Below are 21,172 nucleotides of genomic sequence, written 5' to 3' on the forward strand. Positions count from 1 at the left end.
TGTTAGTAACAGAAAACTATATCGGGCAGTAAAAATCATCGTGATCTTTCGTTCCTCTACGCTGAAGTCAATCTAGCTGCCTACTATTTACTTTTGTACAGCCCACGTCGCAAAAAGTACCAGACTTTGTGACCGGGAGCATTATTCGTTCGACTGGCCGAAAATCCCACTAGTAGCATTGCTGCCAAACGGAAGCATTTCATAGTCTGAACTATATTTCTGCAGCGAATGGGCCGCCGTCAATTGTCTCAGGATCGCGCCATTCGTGAACACGATACTTGTGCGACGAATCCGGGCAAGCGTCGGTCAGAGAAAGCACCAGTTCCGCGAACAGCGAGTCGCTCCAACAAAACCACGCGCGGGTGAATCTGTTGGGATTGTGCACATCGATGCTTTCGTGCATCCAGTGGGTACCGGCCGATGCTTGAACAAGAGTCTCCACCAACCGGACTTTTTCGTCTACGTCATCCGTCGTTAAGCCTTGCATCGCGAGACTCATCGGCCAGATATTTTCACGAATTCGAGCTTCCATGTGAACGCTTCCAAAACCTTCGATCTCGCCCGTGAGAGGATTGTTGCCTTTTTTATACGTTGGATTTGATGGCGAGAAAATGAAACGTCGTGTATTGGCGTACACATCGGGATCGTACCATTCATAACCCAAATACGGAATGCTGAGTAGGTTGGGCACTAAAGCAGAATAACATTTGCAAAAGAAATTTAGCGTCAGTATTCACCTTCATTCGAGAGAATGTATGGTCCCAAATATCCGTACCGTTAGCATCATCCATGAGGTTGCTGTTCCTCAGGCCATCCACTTCGTACGCGTAAATCTTTCCAAACTTCGGATGTTCTACGATTCCGTGTGTCTCAATGCCAAGTTGTATCTCCCCTGCTAGCTCCCCGCACGATTCTGCTAGTAACTGGTTACCCCACAAATCCTTCGCCATTTCCTCCATGTACCGGAGCGCGACCACAGCAAACATGTTGGCCGGTATCAGATAGCCATATTGGCATTCATCGTCGCTCGGTCGAAAGCCGGTCCATGTCAAACCAGCGCTTGCGTTGGTCAAACTACCCTTGCCATCACGGGGCAAACCGGGATATCGGTACGGTTTGTTGCAGTTTTGGCAATCCAAAAGGTTGCCAACGGGAAATTCATCAAGCTCATGCTTTTGTTCCGCCTTCCACAACGTGACCATGATTTGAACCGCTTCTTGAACTTGTGGTTGTAGCAGCACCTCAGTCGACGGCGCTTGCTTCCAGTAAAAATACAGGAGTCGCATAAAGTAACATGCCGAGTCTAGTTCGTAATTCCAGGTTGAAATAAGGTCGTGGCGTCCGAGACGCTTTTGCTCTTCCGAAAAGACGTAAGAATCGTCAATCCTGAACGCGTTGGCGTAAGGGTCGTGTCGAATGTACATCGCGGATCTTTTGATCAATCCCGAGACAATCCGATCTAATCTTGGATCCTGTTGGATGAGGGCTGTTCCGTTGAAGGGAACCAACAGAGGATGAATTTGTGCCGCCGAATCGCGCAACCACAAATCGTCAATATCACCCGTATGGACAAAGGTTTCATGGTCTGGCAGTACGACCGTGGTGGTTTCAACCGTATGCCAAAGCGCCTGTGTACACATGTCGAGGGCGTCTCGTGAGAGAGTCACTTGGACGTCGCGATGCATTGTTGGAAAGGCGGGAGGGAAATAGTTTTTGGCGGAGCTACGGATTCCCTCAGTCCGAAGCATTTTTGCAAGCTCTTTTGAAGCAGAGGAAGGTTGATGTCGGGGCATGAAGACAGCCAGTAGCGCATAGACGAAAAAAATCAGTAGGAGGAGGAGCAGTGATGAAGACAGGGTGAGACCCTTGGGGCGAGATTGGGCCTTCCTCCGCCGTGTACTAGCTCCGCTCGACCGGGTGGTAGCCGTTGTCCCCTCCGTCTGTACTGTAGAGTCACTTCGGCTGGTGGCAGTGCGCCGTAGAGTCACATTCGCCATCGTCACGTTGCCCAGTGTATCGGGTTATCGTTCGCCAAGCACTCGTGAGGGACGAAAGGAAAAAGTCGGAAAACACTAGAGTAGCGGATGCGAACAAGAGTTTTCGATATTTTGATATCTGCTAAATTTAAAGGGTAACTCTAATTATTACTGTGACGTGACACTCTCGAGACGGAGAGTTCCTCTCTACACTTAGAGAAAGATCATATCGTCATTTTTTCTCTAGAGAGAGAAGGGACAGGATTTCTCCTTCTCTTTTCGCTTGCATGAAATGCAGAAACAAAGGAGTAATGCAATGACGGATCGTACTCCAGCTACTGGTAGGAACAGAATCCGCGACAGACTCTAGGGTAGCGGGATTTTTACGAAGCACGAAGTAAATCTGTTCGTTGGGCTTGTCGAGCCCACGGACACTCTTGCACCGCTCTAGTAGTAGCTATTGAGTTTTGCTGGATAAAAAATCTGCCATTGGGTAGTCCGCTCCCGACCATTTCTTGTCCACAAAATCGTGATAATCACGTTCGTTCAGCATACCGCCGCCACGCACGCGTAGTAACGGAGCCCACTTCAATTTTCGTGACTCCAAATGGACCGATACGGTAAAAGGCCGGTCGCTCCCGCTGTTGCTGCGACTCGTATTATTGTTGTACTCTTCGATGTAAATGCGCAGCAAGCGCTCGGAACACCGCCAAAAGTCGTCGCGGTCGCTCCGTATGTATTCGGCAAAAGCGATTGCTTTGCTTTCGGCGTACACCGAGGCAGCAGCTTGGCCACCGGCGTAGGCGAAGCGATCAACGTATTCGTCCTTAAAGACTTGCCAGCTGGGCAAGTACAAGTCGTTGGCTTGGACGTTTCGGGTTCGGAGTACGGTGGGACGAATGAGCAAGGTATCGGACCGTGCGAAAAGGTAACCATCCGCGTCGGGAAAGGAACGCACAGCTTCTTGGTAGGCCAAGAGCATGGAGTTTCCCTGTCGAAACATATTCTTCATTGTGTCCACCGTCCACGGCGGTGCCTTCATGCGACCAACCACGTGCTCGGGCCGAATCCAGGTCAGACTCTGGTCGTACTCGAGTTGACTCGACTGTACCACCGTAGCGTTCGTGTTCGACAGAATAGCCCGTATGTCATCGGCGGATGCAATAGCAACACTCGTTTCATTATTTTTGAGATTTGTCAACACTTGAATATCTGAATACAAGTGAATTGCGACGGAGAAGTGTATCTCCGGATTGGCGTCCATGAGATACTTCCGATAGAACCTCCAGACCGTCGGAAACTCTTTGGGAACACCAAAGAGAACCATCACGATAGACTTGACTACAGTTGCCTGTTTTCTATCACGTGGAGTTTGCGATGCCCGCAGGGCGGAGAGAGATTGGTCGAACCGCGGTGGACGAAGATCTTGGTGGTAGTAGAGGAACAAGGCCACCATGACGCAGAGACCAACATAACGTTTGCTCGTCAGTAAACAAGGCAGGCGCCCCACTCTTTGGCGACGTCTCCGCAAGTAACTCCATCTTGGCACTTTTGGAACGGGCCGTCCGGACAGTCGCATTGAACGGAGCGAGCTGATTTCCTTACTAGGGAAGTGACAGTGACTGCATTGGTGGATTTTGGGTGCTGGGACGTCAAGAAGGGAACGCGTTTTGGAGCTCTCAGTGAAAAGATCCCTCTCATCCTCTCGGAACGGAGGAACAGGATTGCTAGAAACGGAGTGGTATTACACTTATAAACCGGATTGTCGGATCGAAATCTTTACGACAAATGAGAAACCCATACTAGCATGTATTTCCAATATGGTATAGGACACGCATACGACAAAAAGATGATCATACGTCCAACGAAATGAGGATCAAAAAATGAGCTCCCACATCGGGGATGGGTACAGATACTACTAGAGTAGGGACAGCCTGGCATACGAGTAGTCGCACGGCTGCCCGGAATCGCCCTTGTATCCGCAGTGAACTGCCGACTGTGACCACTGGGCTACACAACCTACGATTAAAGAAAGAGTACTTCCGCAGAAAATGCGAAACAGAAAACGCCCCTTGCCGTGGTCTGAGGCTACCCAAACTGCCTTGAGTCCATGGTGCCGCTCGAACATAGTCGGCAGCGCGACGACTTCGGCTTTTTCCGTTGGACTAGCGGTGGGCGTCGCGCTCGGATTGGCGCTGGGTCAAGTATTATTACAAGGAAATCTTTCCATTTCTCAATGCTCTTCCTATCCCGTAGAAAGCTCAGCCAGCTCTTCGTTTGCTACGAACATTCCACCGTCGATGGAACGGATCGTCGCCGGAATGTCGAGAATGAGTAGAGACAGTTTCTTGGGAACGTTCGATGTCGGTATGGGTAATTACGGTTCGACAGACGGAAACAGCCAGGTCTTGCTCTTGCATACCTCCCAAGCATCCCTCCCCCGTCAAACGCTAAACGGAAAAGTCGCCCCTCTGCTTTCTGTTAAAGACGCCACGGCAAAGTGCAGTATCGTCAAAGTAATCATGACAAACGCTAGTCCGGGAAAGGAATCTCTCGGAGATTGCGTCGCTATTGTTGGAAGTTGGGAGTCCAATCATGTACACAAGTTTGCCCCCCATAAAGGTACGAATCACAACACGGATGGGAGCACCCAACCGCGTACTTGGCAGTACACCAGCGGCCGCCGGTTCCCACCGCCTTCCGTAAACACCACTCGCACCAGTCTGTGGGAACTGCAAACATACCTGGATGCCTATCCGGCTGCCGTCGAACGGTTAAGGCCGTTGGCACAGGCAGCGGCACTCGGGCGGGACGGACGTGTCGCACCCTTGCTCGTTATGGTAACCAATTTCGGACAAGCACAGCTGCTGGTTAACTTTGTGTGTTCCGCCAGGGCACGCGGGTTGGATATTTCACGGCTGCTACTCTTTGCGACCGACCGAGAAACCTCAAAACTAGCCGAGAGTCTAGGTATTCCGGTCTTTCTGGACGAAGCAGTACGTGGATTGAGCGGATCAGCTAGTTTGGCTGCTTGACAAAAGCACGTGTTTCTCATTTCTTTTTACATCATTCTTTATCTCAACGTAGATTTTCGGAGCGATTCCTTCCGGCGCAGCCAAAGGCTACGAAGATGCCAACTATGGCAGAATCATGATGTGCAAAGTGTATGTTGCGCACCTAATCAGCGTACTTGGCTACGATTTCCTCTTTCAAGATGTTGATATTGTTTGGTACCGGAATCCCCCTCTAGACAAATTTCGGAACAGCAATTACGATATGATTTTTCAGCACGACGGACATTATTTGCAGGAGCGCTTCCAGCCGATGATGGCCAACTCTGGCTTTTATTTTGTGCGTGCGAATGCCCGCACCAAATACTTCTTTGCGCTCTTCATTCGCATGGGAGATTTAGTGCTCCAACAGCAATCACACCAGGCCGCGTTGAGCACGTTGCTGAACGAACAGATGAGCTTACGAGGCCTACGTGTCAAGGTATTGTTGGAGGATGAACTGCTGTATTTGTCGGGCTATCACATGGAAAAAGAACCGGAGAAGTGGTCCCGGGCATTGCAAGCGTCTCCCAAACCGTATTTGCTTCACGCCAATTGGTTGGATGGCAATCAGAAGCGGCCAATGTTGAATGAAACACGGAACTGGTTCCTTACTACCATATGCTCCGATCGATTGTCTCAAGGTGCCACGGACGCTTCCGAGTGTTGCACACCATGAGGCCTTGATTGGTTGGTAGATGGACATGCGACGGAAGCTTTCTTCTCCCACGCACCTACTCAATCGCTCTAACAAGCCAAATAAAGTATCACTATACTTGGAATCGACCAAACTGGTGTCTTACACTAGTCTACCGTAACCGCCTTGGCCAAGTTCCGCGGTGTATCCGGATTGATACCGCGAAGCATGGCGAGTTCATAGGCAATCAATTGCAGGGGCAGGACAGCACCGAGAGCCGTTAACGGACCATTGTTGGAAATAACAATAGGATTGGGATCCAAATCGGCCGCCAATCTCGGCTTGTCCGTGATGATGATGAGTTCTGCACCCCGAGCCTTGACTTCTTCCGCAGCTGTCCGCATGTGGTGAGCGTGCTCATCGTCGAAAATCAGCATAATAATCGGTGTCGCCCCGAATTTACCGCTGTCGTCCTCGATCAGGGCAAATGGACCGTGCTTCAGAGCGCCACCGCTATAGCCTTCGGCGTGCAAATAGCACATTTCCTTGATTTTTAGAGCACCTTCCATGGCAACGGGTTCACCATAGCCTTTGCCCAAGACAAAGCAGTGCTCCTTGTTCTTGAGTCGCTCTGCAATCAATTTGCACTGGTCCCTCGTTTTGAGTGCCATTCCAAAGGTAATGGGTAGACGCATGAGCGCGTCCCGCAATCGTTGACTTTCCAACGAATCGATCTTGCCCGAGATCCGATCACGCGATTGCTTGAACCAGAGTGCCACCAACGCCAGAACCGTCACCTGCGTGGTAAAAGCTTTGGTGCTGGCCACGGCATTTTCCCGGCCAGCATTACAGTACACGCCCATTTTAGTGGTTCGGGCAATCAAGGATCCGACGGCGTTGACCACCGACATGACGGTTACACCCTTGTCCATGGCGTGTGCCACGACCCGCACCACGTCCTTGGTTTCTCCCGACTGAGAAACCACAATGCAGCCGGTTTCTTTGATATTTTTTTGACAGGGAAAGTCCTTGGCGTCGGTTTCGGCCGCATCCAATGCCACAACCGAGTCGAAGGAACCCAAGTGTTTCATGAGTCGTTCACCGTACCGTGCCGCGTTCAGGGAAGTCCCACAGGCCGACAGCATCATGTGCTTAATATCGGATATCCGCTCGTGGTTACCGTCGAGTCCACCCAGAAAGACCTGATCCGCTCCGAGGCGTCCACCAAAGCCGAGAGCCCGAGCAATGGCTTCGGGTTGTTCCGTCAATTCCTTGAGTGTCCAATGGGGGTAGGGGTCCGGTCGGAGTTTAACTTCTTGATCCGGTGCGAGTTGTTTGCGACTGAGATCGAGCGCGCGTCCATCCGAATGCAGCACGCCAATTTCCCCGTCTTTCATAGAAATAAAGTTTTTGGTGTAGCGATTAAAGGCGGACGTTTCCGAGGCGATAAAGGTCCGATCATCAGCAATTCCAATAACGAGGGGCGATCCGTTGCAGGCGACGACGAGTTCATCCGGCGTATCGGTGCACATAATACAGAGTCCCCACGAACCGTCACAAATGGCGAGCGCCTTTTCCGTTGCCGTCTTAATGTCACACTTATCTTGTGCATAGTAGTGTCCGATCAGTTTGACAATGACTTCGGTATCGGTCTGGGAAGTAAATTTGTGTCCCATTTTTTGTAGATCCCGTCGTAGATCGTTCGCGTTGTTGAGAGTGCCATTGTGGACGAGGGCGATTTTTCCGGACGAGTCAACGTGAGGATGGGCGTTCTCGTCGGTTTTTCCTCCGTGTGTGGCCCATCGGGTGTGCGCAATGCCGATGACGTGTCCCGCCGACAACTGGGAATGTGCGCGCACCAACTCAATCGAATCGGCCTTGTCCCCGTCACTGGCAAACTTGGTCACCACGAGACTGCCGTCGCTGTCCGTAGTGGCGAGACCCGCCGAATCGTAACCGCGATTCTTCAAAATGGTGAGGCCGTCGAGGAGAAAGTCACTGCATCATCGGTAGGAAAAGGGAGAGAGAGAGAGAGAATGAACGACAATTAGAGCAAGTTGATGAGACACGTTCTTGTTGCCAATGCCGCTGGTGGATAGCAACGGCAAGCTTGTGTATTCCGAACTACTCGCGGAGGAGGTTCACCGGATCGCCACGGAATGACTCTTTCTTACCGTGCGTCGTGATTCGCTGTGCCCACCACTCCGGCAATGCCACAGCACCGTGCTCGACGCTCCTGTTCCAGGACCGACACGGTCGCCGCCGCTACCGCCAGAGTCCCGTAGACCCATCGTCGTGCGTGAGTGTCCCACTCGTACTGCTGTTGCGAGGCGACGACGACGCGTTCCACCGCCACGGACGTCGTCGTCGATGCTCGCCACCCGAGAGACCGACCGAAACTCCGAGGCCACGTCGAGGAGACGTCGAGAGATGTTGCTCGCCAGCAAGCGACGCGCTGCGATACGCGTCGTCCGAACATCCGAACCGATTGATGGCTCATGGTCATTGCTTGTGGGAACGAACGTATGCCGAACAACCCCACAATACCGACTGGCTGGCACAAAATGCCCAACGCCCACGCAACGTGGGGGGAAGAGATAATTGGACTGGGACGAAAAAGCCGTTACCTCGTAGACGTAAGAATGTCTGCGCGCTCACCAGTGCACACGCCTAATAGTGCCACGAACAGTGTCTACAGTCGTGCATAGCTCACCACCGTCACTATGTACACCGAACAAAGGTTACTTAGATCGGTCGGCAGTTCAAAGACCGTGACCGGCGATACTAGCCGTTAAATGTACTTCAGATAATTCCGAAGATTTCATTCGGCTCGCCGTTTTCCGGAATTTCCAGTCGTTGTCGGAGAGCGCCCTGTAAATATATAAATAAATATTCATATACACCACCTACCTACCTCGTAGGATTGATAGGTGACTCTCTACTCCTAGAGAGGCACGCCTCGCCGATTGTCCGACAACGATCGATTCGAAAACAAACAAAGCTTCCCTCCGACTTCGCAAAGGCGTACCACCCATCGTCCAAAATGCAGAAGGAACGACTCTGCTGCTGCTGCCCCGGAAGAACAAGCCATGACTACCATGACGAGTACCATGCCCTCGACACGGAATGCACTCCGTGTGGACACGCGAGGGCCGACGTCACGGAAACCACTCCCAAAGGTACAACCGACGGCGCCAATCCGAAACTCGAGCGGCGGTAGGAAGAGCATCGACCGTACCAGTCAACACGCAAACAAAGTTACCAGCCAGACACAGATGTCGTCGTCGGCACAGACAAAGCAGGAAGAGATGGACTCTACATTGGCGCAACTCAAAGCAACCTTGTCTCGCTTCACCCGCTCCAACAACCGCAAACTCGTTCTGCAAACACTCCACAATTATCGGTACCTCAAATGCATCCCTCTCGAGAGCTTGCCGGTCGCCCCTTCGTCGCAAGCTGCCTGGCAAGAACTGGAAACACAGGTGTGCGCTCGGCCATTGATTCTCAATCAGCTACAACTCGCACCGACCAACGAACTTACCACCACCCTCTACAGCCTCTGTGAGAAACTCTGTACGGATCTCCCCATTACAGCCGCTTCCGTCTGTTCTTCGATTATTGTCAAAATCAACCAGGACAGTGCTGCCACGGATGTCTACTTCCAGCTCAACGCGATTCTCGGATCACAAGAGTTGATTCTCCAGCAACCGCCTTCGTTGGCACACACGAACAATACGAAAGTAACCGGCAACGCTCCCAAACAAACACCCACACAACTGGACTTGTACAAGGCCGACGGAGTCCTGCATGGACGCCTCACCCACCGACTAGCCGTGGGAGTCTTTCGCAAGTCGGATCTCTCGAACAGTAAGCCCTGGTTTTGGCTCACGGCAACCGTGATGGAACGCTTCAACGTGTCCACCGGAACCTCTTGCCGGCAAGTGTTCGTACACGTACCCGCCTTTTAAAAAGCAACTCAAAAACAAGGCTTCTATACCGTACTTGCACTTTCGAGGCGCCGGTCCGGTCCTACCAAATCGTTCTGTATTCGGGCATTCCCTCTAGTAGTAGTATTGACTGTAAACCGTAATCACATTTTCCCGTGTCGAGCCCTGAAGCTGCCCCATCAGTCCAATTTTGTGGCTCGCAATGCACCGGTCCTATACGATATTAGCGTTAAAACCCCCCATTGATCATCGCGTTACGTCCAGATTCCATCATTTAGGCAACTGTTTCGAGCTTGTCCCTTCCACCAACGGGCTTCACGAAGCACTTTTGACACAAAAATAGAAAAGTACTTTTCTATCATTAAGTGGATATTTTCAAAATGTATGGGTAAGGATCCTACGCTGCCACGCCTGAAGATATAGTTGTGCGTTGAGGATTCAGAATGGGGGTTGGAGCGGTAGCCGGAAGGCCGTTGGCCTTGGCGGTCAAGCCTTCCACCATTTCGGCTACGATCGCTTCGCCTCGCATTTCCCACTCCTTGCGATTCACGGTCGCGTACTGTAAATATTCGTCGCTAGAAACTCCAAAGACTCCGCAGTCTTTGAGTTTCTTGGCAAGCGGAATGATGTAAAAGTCAAAAAATCCCAGCTCCCCCTTATACCAAGATGAGGATGGATCCGTTTCCGAGCGTCCCGTTTGGTAGGCCAAGTACATTTCACAAAACAAGCGTTCGTTCCACTTTCGATAGATGTGCCAGTGCTGCATCGTATGCGCTACATCCGAAGCCTGAATCAAGTGTTCAATTACGATTGTTGCCTTTCGGTTGACCGCGTCCCGTGGATTCTCGTCCCGGAACACGACGTCGAATGCTCTTTCCCAACGCGCGTTACGAAGTCCCTTGAGATCCTTGTCCATAATATCCGTAGCCATGACCGAGTTGACGACTAGCTGACGAAATCGTAGTTGTTCTTCCTGAGTGGCATATATTGTATTGCGAAGTTCCGCGTAGCTGTCGTCAATTAGCAAATCCCAAGCTAAATCGATAGAGTTTTGTTCCGCCACGCTCTTGTTATGATAGATGGCAGCAATTTTAGCATTTTCCTTGACAAGAGTAGTGTTTGGGACACCAGAGTGATCCACATCGTGAATTAATGCCGAGAAGACGCAAGCGAACTGAGTCAATGGATCCGATGTAATACCGTACGTGTGATCATGCAGATTGGAGGCCAACCGATTTCGACCACGACCGCTTCCGCCATTGTTGGAGAGTCCATCGAGTACATCACTAGGTGCAACAATGCGACTCAACAACTTTGTCACGCTCATTGTTACGTGCGATGCATGCTCAAAGTTATGGAAAGGGTTCTCGTTGTACCTGGAAGAAGGACAAAAAAGAATGAGAATTCGTATTCGAAATTCTGATTGCGGAGCCCCTCCATTAAAACTCACATAATTGCTACGTTGGTTACGTATTCATGCAATTGCTCCACAACTCGTTCGTCGATGGTGATGCCTTCTGGGTCACTCTGCTTTCGAGCCGCCTTGGCGTCGAAATCTGGCAAAGTCACAATCTCGACCACTTCGTCAATAACTGTTTTTCCAACTTGGCTATTTAAAGGTTTCAACAATTTTGAGACTGAGTCTTTGGGGACAGCACTGGCCTGACGTCTGGCTACTATTGTTTTCAACAAACGAAGCAGCACATCCACATTCCAGTCAATCAATCGTGAAGTCTTGTCGCCCATCAATCGTTTGACTTTGGGGTCTTCCATCGCGTCCCGAACAACATTAATGTGGATATCGTGGTCATCATCTGTGTCTCTACTAGACCCATTGCTACTGAGATGCTCATTCGCCGACGAGCGATCACTGTGGTTTCGTAGGTACAACCAATAGGTCTGAAGTTCGCCTTTGCCCTTTGCTACGATCTTCTCTTCTCGAGGTCTCACCCAGTGGGATTTTCCGGCTGCGATCAGCAGATCGGCTGTTTCTTGCGAGAGTTGAATCTTGTTGCGTATTCCAGTACTCTCCATTCTCGCGGCCTGAAGTAAAACGTCGTGTAAGAGAGAAAGAGCATGCGCGCACCAATCCGTAATTGTCAAACGTACCGTATTCATAGTATCTCCAAAAAGCTGGAACCGCGACTTCTCCCCTCGAAGCACACCAGCTGTGACTGGGCCTGAATGCAATCCCACGCGACTGTAAAAGCGATACAGAAAAGCGTTGGTAGCTGATAGGCAAAAATCTGTCGACAGCCGTCAAAATAAGTACTTACACTGTCAGATCGGCTGTATCAGGCCCAAGCGTTGTTTCCAGTTTCTTGGTCACCTCGCCAAGCTTCTTCAAGCAGTCGGAGGCAAACTTGGCCATAGCTAGAGCATGATCTTTCCTTGGTTCCGGTAGTCCTGACACAGCGACGTAACAGTCACCGACGGTTTCTACTTTGAAAATGCGACGCCGCTTGGCGATTTGGTCAAATGCGCGGTACACGGTCTCTAGTAACGTAAAAACTTGAGAAGGTTCTCTAACGCTACTCCACGCCGTAAAGCCGACGAGATCGGCAAACATAATCTGTAGGTAGTGGTGGAAGATATAGCTTGTAAGAAATGGATGATCTGCTGATTAAACAAACGCAAATATGACTTACCGTAGTCTCAGGAAATAGGTCAGCAATTGGTTTGGTGTCCAAGACGAATGGTTCCTCCCCATCATTGTCGATTTTTTCTCCTTCTAAGAAATTTTTAAGTCCAGATTTTGGATGCAGCCAATGTTTCCCCTTTTGCTTTCCGCTCTCTCCGTGACTCTCAGCAAAAAGCTGTTTCCGAACATTGGATGGAAATAGAGAGGAAACAATTGCGTTAGATCTAGCAGCTGCCGATACAACCTTGTCATTCCGACGCTGAACGAATTTGTCATAGGCGAAGAACGTGAAGGCTGTACAAAAGAAGATGAAACCAATGACGGAGGTATAGAGCAGTGGTTTGTTTGTCGTAAACGAGTGACGTAGTTCGTAGGTAGGGTAAACATCCAGAGTCCAAAGGCAGACTCCGACTGCGTTCGCTTCGGTCTGGTTTGCATTGGTTTGAAAAGTCGTGGACATTAGGTATTTCGCATATTGTTCGTCGTGCAAGTCTCCAACACCCTCAAAGAGAACATCCTTCCCATTTACGCTCCAAGTGAACTCCTGTCCACAGGTGTTTTTCATGACGCAAACAATCCCCTGCTGGTCATCGCGGAGAACATTCTCAAACAAGAACCCCCATTGAATGACAGCCGTTAAGTATGCAACTAGAGTTTGGTTCTTGAAAGAATCATACACGGGCTGTAACAGAAAACTCTGAGGGCCTTCGAGTTCGAATCTCTCTTCACTGCGTCCATACGCTCGAGAGAAAAGTTCCAATGATACAGCTGCAGAGAGCGCCGGGAAACCAAAATTATTGACGCTTTCAAAAGTATTTTGAAAGTCTTCATCTGAAAGAATATCGTAGTTGACTGGAGTTTTGACGATATCGATAAATCGGTTGGAGAAGGATAAAGTTGCCAAACGGGAGAGAAAGGACCATCGCCGGTGATAGATGAGACGGTTCGGTTTTCAATTGTGAATACCTCTCTCCATATTTCACTGCCAGACAGCTCAACGCTGTATGCCTCCCATGTACCGAGAGTCGAGCCCACTACAATGGGTGATGACCACATGGCTGCAATCCCAGTAATTTCCCTGACATGCTCCACATGAATATCCTAGGATTGAAGGAAAAACGAGAGGTAAGCTGCCGTTTCACGCATAAAGAGACGAAACAACAGGTGGTCACATACAAAATCGGGCAAGGTCACCAATGGCCAAGATTCGTTTGTAGCCATTGCAAAGGAAGTCATCACGTCACTAAGACCACTGACGGACTCCAACAAAATCTCTATCTTATTGTTGGCTGACTCGATAATGCTCCCCGACAAATCCGTAACCTTCAATAAAAAAATTCAAACAAGATGGAATTAGTTTCACTAGCCATTTGACATAAGGCGTGGATTCGATACTTGCAGCAGTCATGTTAGCAAGCAACAATACTCTTACCCCGTCGGAAAAATCGTTCACCTCAAACCGAGAGAATACTACAAACGTAGCAATAGTTACCAACGCTCCAGTAATGACCATCATCCCCGTTACAATCTCCCGCCACAAAGCAACATCTTTGGATTCTTTTCGAATCAGTTGCTGAACCTCTCGTTCCTCGTGACCAGAGGAGTTTGAGCTCTCGAGCAAAGCCGATGACTCCTCGAATGACGAGTCCTGCCCTTCATCGTCAGAGACAACGTGGGAAGAGGAAGCGATAGAATCACCGTCGGATATCATGGCGACCACTCAAAAGTATAAAAGTCTTTTTGAAATGGGCCTTGGTAGGCTCGCAATACTCAATATCAGCAAAAAACTGTGGGCCTGGAAGGAACTTTTGTGATGTAGCCTTTTTCGCGATGAAGATAATTTCCAGGGCTTCTTCGGATGCCGCACCTTGCATTGAAATCCGATGTAAGGGTTTCAATCTTGGGGAATGGAAAATCGAATAGTCAATGAGTAACAGGCAATAAGTTGACGGGTGATATATATGACTCAACAAATCTGGCATTTTAGAGGTATTTATTGAAATATTTGGAAATGTACGATGACTTGATTTTTTATTGTCCATTGGGGACATAGTTCCGATGGGGTGAAGTTCACTATGACTTTCGGCACTTGAGAGAACTCTGTAAAATCATCACCGTTCTCGCCAGCAACAGAGAGAATTGACTTAAAACATGCTTACTATAGTAATCGAGACTTTGCTATCTCACTTGTTGAAAGGTACGCAAATAATGACGTCAGTCATGTTCTCGTCCGGCTTTTTTTTGGAGTACGGCTCAAATCTACCTGTTAGAATTTGTTAGTGTGCTTCACCGGAAAGACGAAGTCAAAACATTGAGAGTGACTATTCGAGATCTTCCGGCCTCGCGAGTCCTATAATCCCTTGCCTGACTTCACCCACTAGGACGGTGTCCAAACATCCTCGCGCAAACGTTATCAAATTAAGCCAGTGGTCTCAATGCAAAAGTCGCCACCAATCAACCACTGGGGATAGGCATGGGGCAAGTCTAAAGTTGGGATGCAGAGAGCTCAAGGGCAAATTAGCTTGTAAAAGGAATAGGGAACTTGTTACTCAAGGAACTCGGAGAGTCATCTCATAGACCACTACGTCGTCGGAATCTTCGTAAACGGCCGAAATACGTAGCCATCTATTTGACGCGCTGGGAATAGCAAAGCTGACAAGGTCGGTTTCCTTTCTATCACGTATTACCGTCATGTCCGCCTTGGCACCGGCCGCAATTAGTCGCGCACCCATAATTCGGCTATTGTCGCTCTCCAATGCTTCCACATAAACCAAGACGAGGTCTCGTACGACAAACTCAGCCGAAAGCCGCGAGTCCGCTGACGTTCGCCAAACCGGGCGTAAATGCGATGGAAAATCCAAACGCTTGACATCTGCTAGATCGTTATCAATGAGTTCCTGCCAGGCTTCGCAGCTGGAAGTGTATACATCCGTGGCGGTGGCGGCACTTTCGTCCGGACCGCTGGAATGGAACTGGTCCGGACCCGTCGCGCGATCGTAAAATGTTTCGTTCGATGCGACGCACGCGTGAAAAGCCGCAAAAGATTCGCTACACACGGCAACGTGGTCCTGTGATGCGGCATTGGCCCGTTCGGTACAGGCGTACCAGGAATTAAACGGGGCGGCGCAAGGACCTTGGCGGAACTGTCGACAAAGGGGACAAGAATCATCGAGTGTAAAATCCTCCGGAGCGACCGTGGTTGCACACGACCGCGTCGGCAACAGCCATCGCTGCGGCGGGTGTCTATCACAAGCAATTACGATGCGATTTCTACTCGTCCACGCACCGCCGAGCAACGCGGCGCCGAAGCTCGTTATCGGTCTTTTTCGAAGAACGCTCCCGTCCACCGCATGCCGAATCATCAGAGGGCAAATACTGTGACTGTCCGCAAGTCGCGTTCACCCCTTGTCGCTTCGCAACGCGGAGTAGAATGAATGGAATTACTTTATTCATCCAGGAAGGTTAGGGAATGCGTCGATGATGCTTGTACACACCTGAGATGGATGGATCATGGGCTGTTGTCGAGTACGCAATCTATTTGGCGCATGCGGTGTTTGATTTTGTCGTGAAACATGAATTCACCGGTTCCATCGGTGGGCGGATGAACTTTCGATTAGCGTCAGGCTTCGTTTGGAACAATGTCTCCGCTTTGGAGACGTGCGAACGAACACGTTCAACTTCAAGTCCCCCATGGTTTAGTAGTTCACGACTATGTCGTCAGCGAGAGACCAAACACACTGACGTCTCGTACAGAGGGTGATTTCGAGTTCGGCCTGTCATCGTTGACTCCCGTATCGCTTCTACGGAAAAAATCGACTAGTTCGGTTCGAACAAATTGTGCGAGTCTTACAGTTAGTGCGAGATGCACCGTGGCCGAGAATCTGACCGACCTGATCCTTCTGCAGATTCTCTTCTGATCAACAGCATACAGGCGGTGGACATTGCTTCCAACGAACTTTCGTCAGGGAGACGGATTGAGACTCGCTCGATTGCTTGCCGTAACCGACAAAGATTACAAGCCTTGCAGATAATTGCACGTAGACGCTAGTAGCTTTTGGCCCTTTGCGTGCGAGAAAGATAGACTGCGCTTCTGTCGGTTTCCCGATCAACTAGTGTCCTTCGGAATCTCACACTCTGCGTGAGATCAAGGTACTCTATACCGGACATTGCTGTGTTTGGAAAATCCCAAGCGGTCCTTCGTTGTAAGGTTCGGTTCAATCCAAACCTTCCACACACTGCTGCGAAGACATCTCGCTACCCGTCACCAACACTTGCTCTGTAGCTACTTCGGGATCCAACGGCTACTCCTTGGGTTCTGATTCAATTTGATTGACCGTGTTTTTTGTTACTTTTATCCTCCCCTCTTTTTGTTTCTACTGTAAAATCCAAAGACGGCGGCTTCTATTTTCGTGTCTATTCCTCCACCGACATTGATCTCCGCAATGTCACCGAACGGCAATGGTTTGCTGACGCTACCCCTCGAACTCCAGGTCCGCCTGTTGACCTACCTTCGTGCGTACGACTTGGCGGCGGTCCAACAAGTCTGTCGGTGCTTTCGTCAGCCCGAGCTCGTCCACGGAATCGTCGCGCACGCGGCCGAACACGTCTACCCACCGTCCCTCACGCGAGGATTCGATCAACAGCCGACACAAAGCGACCCCTATCGTCCCCTGCCGGCCACCAAAGACCCTCCGGTGGCGAAGAGCAACGCCGAGACCGACCAACGAAACAAACCCTGCTACACCTTTGAACACTTGCGCAATATGGAATTGCTCGTGGTCGCTCGGGTTCTGAACAGCCCGGAACCTTCGACAGGCTACATTGTCAGCAAGAGTTGGTGTAAAAGTGCCCTGAAGTGGCTCGAGGCACAACAGGAAGAACAACAAGCGGCTAAAACGAACAAGAAAATTTCGAAAAAAAAGCAACGTTTGCGACAACGCCGTCTATCTGATATTAGTCCACCCTGGCCCAACGTGAATTCGGATCTATTGTGTGAACACTGTACGTAGCTCAAGTCGCATTTTGGTCAGTCCGTCTTTGTTTGTTCTGATTCGATTCCTTGCTCTCTCATGTCGTAGCCTGTTTAAGTCGCTGTTCCAACGGAAAATCGGCTCGGGCCCGGCGTCGCTACGTTAACAAACAGGCCTGGAAAATCCTCAAAAAGTTATATCCAGACAGTACTTCTCTCGATGCTACTACTGGGGAATGCTTACAGTGCTTTGCGGAATCCGAAATGAACAAAAAAAACCAGAGAGACGAGGAAGAATGTCGCAAATTAGAACGTAAGCGACCTTTGTCGAATCCATCGCTTCGCCGGCTGTACACTAGGCGGACCGGAGTACCACTGCACGCGATTCGTCGCGCCGAGGTGACAGTATTCTCGAGTACGGACAGCGCAGTTGCGACGCCGTGTGAGAAAATTGCTCTAGCAACGCCTTGCCCGCTCCGAGACGGCAAGTACTTTGTGTTGCCCCGAGCTTGGTGCCACCAATGGCGTCGGTATATGAAAACCGGTGAAGGTGGTCCTTGCCCGGCACCAGATGCGGCGGGTCTTCTCTGCGACGCGCACCGCCTTCCCTTGTTGCCACCGCATCTCGAGGCGTACCTCGAGGGACAGGCTACCGAGCTGTTCGCCTCGAACGAGACGGAAATAATGCCCGCGATGGTCCTTGCCACACCTCCCGCAGCAGCTGTGAATGGACCAATGATCCTTCCCGGGCAAGGACCGGATCAAGCAACGCTCCAGGCTATGCGGGAGGCAGGTCTCGGTGAACACCAAATTGGACAGCAGCTTTCGGCGTTGCGATTGTTGGAGACTCAACAACGACAATACATTCAACAACAGCCACACGTCATGCTCGACAACATTGACGCTCCCGTCGCCCGCAACCCTCCCAACAAAAACGAGTTGCTGGATCGCGAAAACCATTCGGTCGTCGAACTCTTGGCGGAAGAAGAATATCAGGCTCTAGAAAGCTGCTACAAGGGTGTCTCGTCGTTTGCGCTGCGATTGGACGTGGTGCACGGGGTCGCAAACTTGTCAACGCCCCCCTGTCGGGCATGTGACGCCTCGGGCCGGGCGAGTCGGGCTCTGGTGGTCAAAAACAGGGCCCGATCGTGGGTCAAGAAGTCGGGTGATCAACCCCGGGCTCCCGCGAGTTTGGAATACTGAGACGCATACCATGATTGACTAGAGTGCTGTGCTGTTTACCGGGAAAAGCAAGTCTTGTCGGTGCCGCTAATGTTAGTACCAAGTATATTGTAAAAAGGGCTCCTTTGGGCATATAGTGTTCATGTAGGTTTGAATGTAGTCGCGTGTCCGGGACGGAATACAATTGTTTTCCTAGAGTTCCAAGCCCACTTCGGGCGCGTCGTCGGGGGCTGGAACGCGTTCGATGTTCCCCGGGAGAAAGTTCCTTGTATCGACCGGGAATTTGACCATTTTCTTCCTTCGTCCGTTGCTGATTGTGAACTTGACTCTAGAGTGTTTCTACAGATTCACGTTCAGTATCCGGTACCTCGAGACTCGGAAGCAATATGCCGAACGATTATAGCCTTGGGAACCCTACTTGTAGGCAAATTGTTGCTCCGCAGCACCCGTCCACACGGCACTGGACCCCGACCGAGCGAGGCTTCTCTAGCTTTAGGTGCTAGCCTATCCATTAACCTACCTAGCTACCTAAAAGTATATAGATGGGTAAAGGAGTGCCAAATCAAGATGGTAGGTTATATCCGAAAGTGTTGGTTGTGGACGGCGGGTGCCGCACCGCATCGCACTACCTCTAAACTACCTCCCGATCGCTAGTGTGTATGTGTTCCATACAGCTAGCGCGATCGGGTCGCATACGTACTCATCGCCGGACTGGGATGGCCGCGCCAGCAATTCCGATAGTACCGCTGGTGTTGTACCACGTGTTCCCGCAACGCCCACAGGAGCACCCCACCGAGTGCACAAATATTGACGTAGTAGGTCCAATGGAGTGTGGTGAATGCGGTTCGCAAGGCGTCTTGGCGATAAAAGGCTTCCAGTTCGGGTCGATACCGGAGTTTGGCTACCACTGCGTGTGAATTCCGTGGAGCTGCCCGGGCGTGTGCGAGACGCGCAGACCCCGCCGCCGGTGTTCCGGCGTTGGAGGTTTCCCATCGGGTTGCCGACGGGTTCGTAAAGAGAGGCAAGACCGCCGTCGTGAAAGTAGGGGACGCGGTATCGGTCCGAGTCCACGGCGACGACGCCAGGGGGTCGGTGACGCCGAACGTGGTGACGGCACAAACGGCAAACCAGAGGAGAAGCCATCGCGTGGCGTGACGTTGGAATCCGCGGGCCGCTTCCGTGAGGTCGTCTTCCGGTGACGTCCCGGTGCCGAACTCGAGCGCCACACTAGTGTTGTGGTGCTGCTGTGGCGGTGTGGTGTGATCGACCGGAATGTCCACCGCACTGCGGGTACGCCGACGGGTGCGTGCGTCGGTTGGACTAAAGGTGGTAAAGACGTGCGCGAGTTCGTCCGGATCGACGAGATCCAAAAGTGCGGGGGAGACGTCGCGACTGTGCCGCGAGTGTGCGGATTCTTCGTCGGACGAGTACGTGAGCCATTGCGAAGGATTCTGCGCCCAGACGTTGTCGAGCTCGTCGACTTGTGGTGAAGGAGGCGTCGTCGTCGTTGTCATCGTGGGACGCAACGTGTCCGCAGTAGTGGAAGTCGCACTCCGGGACCGGCGACGTCCGGTAGAGTACGACGACGCGGTCATCCGTACGGAATCATTCATTGTCCGTTTGGATGGTGTACTAATAAGAAACTAATAAGAATTACAGACGTTCACACAAGCACACCAGCACGCACACAGTTCCATTGACAAGAGACACGACGGAAAGTGAATGCGAATAACAAGTGAGTGGTGTGCCGTACGAGAGACGAGCAAGAAAATCCTACTGGAGCGAAAGTCGTATATTGCCACTCGGGCGTTTTCCGTGTTTCCTTTGGCGCTGTCTCCTCCGCGGAGATTCCGAACGGAACCGTCGACGGCGAATCAACACACAACTGTACAGGCGGCACGCTTCCATTTCCACACTCGAAGACTTCCCGAGTGTTCTCTACACTGGTTTCCTGCGCACCGGCCGGACGACATCAGAACTCGTGTCACCGTCACTCCTGAGTGGTACCAAATACAGAAATATTGTCATCGATTCACTACAGTAAATCTAGGCGATTCAAAAAAGGATAGGGTGGGGCCATGCTGACACGAATGAAATCGTCAACGGTAGTTATATTTCTCCGTAATTACATAATTGTAAGAACCAACAGAACTATGATAAATACCGTGATGGAGCCGTGACTTCGAAAAAATTGACACGGACCGTTCCCGACAGACGGTGGGTGATTCGCTTGACACCTCCTCCGGTTCCGTTGCCACAGTTCTTTTCGATAGAGAATACGGCACCGCCCCATTCGTATGCGAACCGTACCAAAACTCGGCGACCGTACTGCGCGTTGGGGATGCCCGACATTCGACGACCAACACAGACATTTGCGGTCCGGTATTCGTCGTGAGAAGTCGACAAGGGGCCCAGCCAGTTACGGTGGGAACGAACGGGTTTCCCCGACGCGATTTGGTCACAACTTAACCCCTTATATCGCAGTAGGGTTGTGTGGCTGTGTGTCGCCGTACCCTACGGACACGTCCCCTTCTCTTCCTTAACTATTTGTGTTCCCTATAATGGGGGGTTGGTATAGTATGCCGTTACCAGTTCATTACCGTTCTGGTAGTCCTCTCCCCCTGCTTAGCGGACTATATTCCACACCTGGCTCGAACAGTCCAACCCGAAACCAAATGGCAACCCTCGACAGTCAAACAAGCCAGTGTTGACATCTGATTGCCAAACTTAATCCCCGAAGAAATTCGAGCCCCGTCTTGCCTTTCCGGAT

The 21,172-nt window shown here is 51.0% G+C and overlaps 9 protein-coding genes across 9 annotated transcripts; 3 read left to right on the forward strand and 6 right to left on the reverse strand.

The window, feature by feature from the left end:
- Positions 1–211: 211 nt before the first annotated feature.
- On the reverse strand, positions 212–2,001 carry PHATRDRAFT_48341 (predicted protein; the record flags this gene model as incomplete). The annotated part of the gene is made up of 2 exons (XM_002182875.1): positions 776–2,001; positions 212–690 (listed from the first exon to the last, which is right to left on the reverse strand). Exons 1-2 carry the CDS (start codon positions 1,995–1,997, stop codon positions 212–214), a joined length of 1,701 nt encoding a protein of 566 aa, XP_002182911.1. The 5' UTR covers positions 1,998–2,001.
- A 432-nt stretch (positions 2,002–2,433) lies between these two features.
- Positions 2,434–3,601, reverse strand: PHATRDRAFT_48342 (predicted protein; the record flags this gene model as incomplete). Its single annotated transcript, XM_002182876.1, has 1 exon — positions 2,434–3,601. The coding sequence occupies exon 1, from the start codon at positions 3,553–3,555 to the stop codon at positions 2,434–2,436; it is 1,122 nt and encodes a 373-aa protein (XP_002182912.1). The 5' UTR covers positions 3,556–3,601.
- A 426-nt stretch (positions 3,602–4,027) lies between these two features.
- On the forward strand, positions 4,028–5,705 carry PHATRDRAFT_48343 (predicted protein; the record flags this gene model as incomplete). The annotated part of the gene is made up of 2 exons (XM_002182750.1): positions 4,028–4,972; positions 5,064–5,705. 2 exons carry the CDS (start codon positions 4,028–4,030, stop codon positions 5,703–5,705), a joined length of 1,587 nt encoding a protein of 528 aa, XP_002182786.1.
- Positions 5,706–5,830: 125 nt separating this feature from the next.
- On the reverse strand, positions 5,831–7,651 carry GFA1 (glutamine-fructose-6-phosphate transaminase; the record flags this gene model as incomplete). The annotated part of the gene is made up of 1 exon (XM_002182877.1): positions 5,831–7,651. A coding segment is annotated over one exon (1,821 nt), but the record flags the coding sequence as incomplete, so codon positions are not given.
- Positions 7,652–8,752: 1,101 nt separating this feature from the next.
- Positions 8,753–9,631, forward strand: PHATRDRAFT_38777 (predicted protein; the record flags this gene model as incomplete). Its single annotated transcript, XM_002182751.1, has 1 exon — positions 8,753–9,631. The coding sequence occupies one exon, from the start codon at positions 8,753–8,755 to the stop codon at positions 9,629–9,631; it is 879 nt and encodes a 292-aa protein (XP_002182787.1).
- Positions 9,632–10,319: 688 nt separating this feature from the next.
- On the reverse strand, positions 10,320–10,986 carry PHATRDRAFT_48345 (predicted protein; the record flags this gene model as incomplete). Its single annotated transcript, XM_002182878.1, has 3 exons — positions 10,752–10,986; positions 10,485–10,682; positions 10,320–10,436 (listed from the first exon to the last, which is right to left on the reverse strand). Coding segments are annotated over exons 1-3 (501 nt in total), but the record flags the coding sequence as incomplete, so codon positions are not given.
- Positions 10,987–14,781: 3,795 nt separating this feature from the next.
- On the reverse strand, positions 14,782–15,734 carry PHATRDRAFT_48346 (predicted protein). Its single transcript, XM_002182879.1, has one exon. It carries the CDS (start codon positions 15,611–15,613, stop codon positions 14,801–14,803), a length of 813 nt encoding a protein of 270 aa, XP_002182915.1. The 5' UTR covers positions 15,614–15,734; the 3' UTR covers positions 14,782–14,800.
- Positions 15,735–16,114: 380 nt separating this feature from the next.
- Positions 16,115–18,423, forward strand: PHATRDRAFT_48347 (predicted protein; the record flags this gene model as incomplete). The annotated part of the gene is made up of 2 exons (XM_002182752.1): positions 16,115–17,252; positions 17,330–18,423. The coding sequence occupies exons 1-2, from the start codon at positions 16,694–16,696 to the stop codon at positions 18,421–18,423; spliced, it is 1,653 nt and encodes a 550-aa protein (XP_002182788.1). The 5' UTR covers positions 16,115–16,693.
- Positions 18,424–18,594: 171 nt separating this feature from the next.
- On the reverse strand, positions 18,595–20,754 carry PHATRDRAFT_38781 (predicted protein; the record flags this gene model as incomplete). Its single annotated transcript, XM_002182880.1, has 3 exons — positions 18,595–18,728; positions 19,103–20,034; positions 20,567–20,754. The coding sequence occupies 3 exons, from the start codon at positions 20,752–20,754 to the stop codon at positions 18,595–18,597; spliced, it is 1,254 nt and encodes a 417-aa protein (XP_002182916.1).
- Positions 20,755–21,172: the final 418 nt, after the last annotated feature.

This window comes from Phaeodactylum tricornutum, chromosome 17 (assembly GCF_000150955.2).
Source record: "Phaeodactylum tricornutum CCAP 1055/1 chromosome 17, whole genome shotgun sequence".
Taxonomy (NCBI): domain Eukaryota; phylum Bacillariophyta; class Bacillariophyceae; order Surirellales; family Neidiaceae; genus Phaeodactylum; species Phaeodactylum tricornutum.